Raw genomic sequence first — 4,427 nt, 5'->3', positions numbered from 1 at the left:
ACGGGCAGGGTCAGTCTCAGGCTATCATTGAATCCAACACAAACACCACATCTACAGTAAAGACCAGGGGTCATGATCAAACAGATCAGCCCATACCAGAATCACTAGATGCTAAGAATATATCTTATGGCACGGGGCTGACTGCCTCAAATCTAAAGTGTGTGTTTAAAGCTGTGACACTCAATCTCCGACAATAGCAAAGCTGTCACGTAACAAAATACTAGCTCTAATGACCAAAGATCATGGGCACCTCAGCAGTCGTGACTATTTTTCACCCAAAATAAACACCCGTGCCTGAGGATTAGTTTCCGCCATTTTTTCTGCAACTCATCCGTCCTCTAAAACTATCGTCTGCAAATGGTTTTTAGTTTATTTTACCCCATGTTTTCCTCAGTTTGTGAAGAAACATCCTTTATATTGCAAATCTGTCTCGTTCTTGCCCTTCTGAACCCAACTTGGTATACAGAAGACGAGAAAACAGTGAAAAGCAGCGCCAAAGTTGCAAAAAGTTTTCGGAGCATCAGGTGCGTGGATACACCACACAAGTGTCGCAGAATTTATCCCAAAAAATCACAACGAAACATTCTTACCGAAAAATTTTCTTCAAGATGGATCCTCCGTCCTCTCCTTCTGACAAACAATCTGTTACTGAGACAACAGAGTCTACAAGAGCGGCTATTCGAGGTAAAATATGTGTCACTTCCTAACTGCTACCGATGTTTTGACTCTTCAGAAACTAGTGGAGTCTTCTTCCGGTGTCGGTCGTCTGACCTGTGACGTCAGCTCATTTGCATAACAAAGACCAGGTGTTACCAGACACTCTATTTACATACTATTTATGGCAAAGAAGCGATACAAGGAGGAGGCGGGGCTTATACATGTAGTTAACGATTGATTTGTATAACTTTTTATGTGATTTTCATGTCTACCAATTCGAACCCGGATATGAACTAAGAAGTTTTAATTCAAAGCAGTACGGAAATTCGAGGATCTAGTAGGAGGGCCTGTATGGGGACCTTACGTGGCTTTATGTAACCAAGGACATCTTCCGTCTTATTGTTGACATGCCACAGTGGTCTGGCCATGCATGAGATAACTATCAAGAGAGATGCAGTGATATGTGGTGCTGGCTGTGTATATGTGCCTACTGAATCAAAACGGTGTCTGTTATTCTGAATACCCAGTTAGTTAGGGAAAATATACAGTAAACGTGTATATTTTAAAGCCCTAGAAAGCCCCAGTCGATGAGCCTGCTGAGAGGCTAAATCAAGTAAATGGTGACCTCTACCGACTGTTACATGCATTACAGTCATGACCCATGACACCGTTAGGCTCTACTGGAGGCCGTACATTGTCACTTCCGGGACGACAAACCATCGGCCGCCGGGACATCGGGTCCGACGCAGGGTTTTCTCTCTCACTGCGTATGTAACGATATTGCCAAGTATCCTTTTCAATCGCAGAATTTCATACTAAAACCGATGGCGGAAGGCCACAGCCTACCACAGTATTCCAGGGCCATAGTCCGTCAGATTCCTGACTCCATACGGGACCATTCCGAGGCCTTTAAATGGAAGCAAAGACGAACAAAGGACATAATAGACCTCAGCAAAGCCCGAGAAGAGCACGGGCGGTACACGCAAACCCTGCGGGACCTGGGGCTGGAGGTGACCGTCCTACCGGCGGACGAGTCCACTCCGGACTGCCCGTTCGTGGAGGACACCTGTGTGGTGGTCGGGAACAGAGCGCTGGTGACCAGGCCCGCAGACAAGACACGCCGGAAAGAAGTAAGGTTTCTGGATACATTACCACGATACCATCCAGATTTTTGCGCATGAAACCATAGTCTAAATTTTCTGAAACTGGCTGTGAGAGAGGGAGAAAGAGAGAGAGATACAGAGGGAGTAAAAGAGAGGAGAGAGAGAGAGAGAGAGAGAACGCCCGTGTTGGCAAAACAGAACGTACTAGTTCGCGCGTTGGCATTCTAGCAGCTGTCTCAAGTACTACAGCAGAACTCTCTTCTATTCCTTTCGTGTTCTATAACACGACATGTCAATGATATTTGATTGATAATGATCAGAATCGGTCGTAATGAATGTATCTGCATTAGAACTGCAGGAACTTTTTTTGTTGTTGTTGGTGTTTTTGTTTTGTTTTTTACATTTTGAAATGGAATGGCTGAGACTCGAGATGGATTTTAATGGCTTTTAGCACGTAAAAAGCTATCAACCTAAGCATGAATAATAAATGAAAACTGGATACGGCATTTAAACATATGTAACTCATTGTATTGTCCTTCAGGTCGACTGTGTCGGAAAGCTTTTGACAGATCTGGGTCTGGAGATAAACAGGATTCAAGATAAGGGAGCAACACTGGAAGGAGGTGACGTCATATTCACAGGTTTGTCACTAAACACCGTGAAATCGTATCTTGAACGTTCATCTGTGTACAACACACGAAATTGGGAAATTTAGTTAAGTTACTGTACAATATCTTGTGTTGTAAATTTCAGTTCAAACTTGTTACATACATGTAATGAAATCGGTTGTCCTTTTGGGGGGAATTGCCATCGCCAAGTAGGTTATCACGGTTTTCGTTAGCGTTCGCGCGTTATTTACAATTAGCCTCTAAGGCTAAGATCTTGCAATATATTTCTCTTTAATATATACGTTACGTTGTTCTGTTTTAACAGCAAAAGAATGCTTAGTAACTTGCAATATATTTCTCTTTATATACGTTGTTCTGTGTACAGTATAGGGATTCATTCCTCAAACTAATCCACATCTTGCACACGCAGTCGTTCATCAGTAAGAGCCTGTCACACATATACGTTGTTCTGTTTTAACAGGAAAAGAATTTTTCGTGGGTGCCTCCACACAGTCGAACAAAGCCGGTCGGAAAATCCTAGCGGAAACCTTCCCAGAGTACCCCGTGATCTCCATCCCGGTAGAGCCGCCAGAGTTCCACCTGAAAGGCGTGGTCTGCTGCGCCGGACCGGGGGTTATCGCTATAGGGGACCATAAGGAGGGAAGGAAGGCTTGGGAGGTAAATATGCATGGCCTCCCGAACGCTGCACATACACACAGGCATGCACACACACACAAACAAACACACACACACAAACGCACACTCACTCACACACACAAACACACACACACACAACACACACACGCACACACACACACACACACACACACAAATGCACACTCACTCACACACACAAACAAACACACACACGCACACACACACACACAAACGCACACTCACATTCACACACACACACACACACACACTCGCACTCACACACACACACACACTCACACAAACACACACACACAAATACTCACACACACACACAAACACACACACATACATGTATACACACATACACACACAAATAGTTAGGACTCAGGAGTAGGTCGGGAGCGAGGTTGGCAGGTGTTTCATAAATCAACTTGATGTAAGATTTCGTTTTGTTTCGTCACGTTAAATGTTAGAAAAACACGATTCATTGCACTGTACATGTATGTGTATGTGTAACATATCACATGTATATACATGTCTATTTACAGATCATACGTAAAACCAGCAAATACACCTATGAGCCTGTCTGGATTCCGGACTATCTGGGTCTGAACTGTATCCATGTGAACGGGACCGTTCTCCACTGTAGGGAGGACGAGTGGCCAAACAGCTCTAAGGTAAGTAGGACTTCTATCTAGTCATGATACTGTTGCTCCACACATTGCCACATATTACTCAACGCCTGGGCAAACGGGATCCGTGCGTGGTGAGTACCGCCTCCGTACGGAATCCTACGGATTTGGGAGCACGCAGACACGCCGTAGAACTTTAAGTGCATGTAAAAAAATTTTCTGCCTGCGGTCTGCGGATTCACCACCCGTACGTGTGAGTACGAGCGATGTGCGTGCCCCGTACGTACCGTACGTTATAAGAAGCACGGTAAAGTTTCAATCGCACAGAGATCGTACGTTGTAAGCACGTACAACTCGCTTACCACTCGCGCAACGAACGATGCACGCAACCGCTCGCGGTCAGACGTGGCGTGCAGACCACACTCTTATTTCTTGCGCAACCGTTCGAGTGACGTGCGTCGACGCCGCTCCTTCACCACGTTTTCAGAAAGACGAAGCAGACGTGGCCTCTCAATAAAACGTACGGACAAAAAGCACGCACGGCGGGTTGTGACCGAGGCTTTACTGTTCCAGGTTTTTGCGGAGAAGCTGGCGAGGTTCCGGCGTATCGAGCTGTCTGTCGGGGAGCTGAAGAAGGTGGATGCCGCCATGTCGTGCTGCTCTCTTCTCTTCTAAATATTTACCATATATCTACCATAGATTGTCCTTTATATGACAGTGATAGATGCATACTTTTCGGACATGTTTTAAGTAAATTTCCCCACTTCGGA

The 4,427-nt window shown here is 45.2% G+C and overlaps 2 protein-coding genes across 3 annotated transcripts in view; one reads left to right on the top strand and one right to left on the bottom strand.

Annotated features, from left to right (window-relative positions):
* Nucleotides 1-776, bottom strand: part of LOC109484131 — a 15,180-nt gene extending 14,404 nt beyond the window's left edge. Inside the window, exon 1 of one of the 2 annotated variants that reach the window (XM_019787349.1) lies at nucleotides 591-776. The gene's annotated coding sequence lies outside the window, so the exon portion shown is untranslated. The remainder of the gene's footprint in view (nucleotides 1-590) is intronic. The other variant, XM_019787350.1, reaches the window with a different exon arrangement.
* A 692-nt stretch (nucleotides 777-1,468) lies between these two features.
* LOC109484159 (N(G),N(G)-dimethylarginine dimethylaminohydrolase 1-like) lies at nucleotides 1,469-4,427 on the top strand. The gene is made up of 5 exons (XM_019787387.1): nucleotides 1,469-1,787; nucleotides 2,302-2,401; nucleotides 2,850-3,046; nucleotides 3,574-3,702; nucleotides 4,231-4,427. Exons 1-5 carry the CDS (start codon nucleotides 1,482-1,484, stop codon nucleotides 4,330-4,332), a joined length of 834 nt encoding a protein of 277 aa, XP_019642946.1. The 5' UTR covers nucleotides 1,469-1,481; the 3' UTR covers nucleotides 4,333-4,427.

The sequence above is a fragment of the Branchiostoma belcheri genome, unplaced genomic scaffold, assembly GCF_001625305.1.
Source record: "Branchiostoma belcheri isolate BF01 breed outbred unplaced genomic scaffold, Haploidv18h27 scaffold69, whole genome shotgun sequence".
NCBI lineage: Eukaryota > Metazoa > Chordata > Leptocardii > Amphioxiformes > Branchiostomatidae > Branchiostoma > Branchiostoma belcheri.
This window is presented reverse-complemented; position numbering and strand designations above follow the sequence as displayed.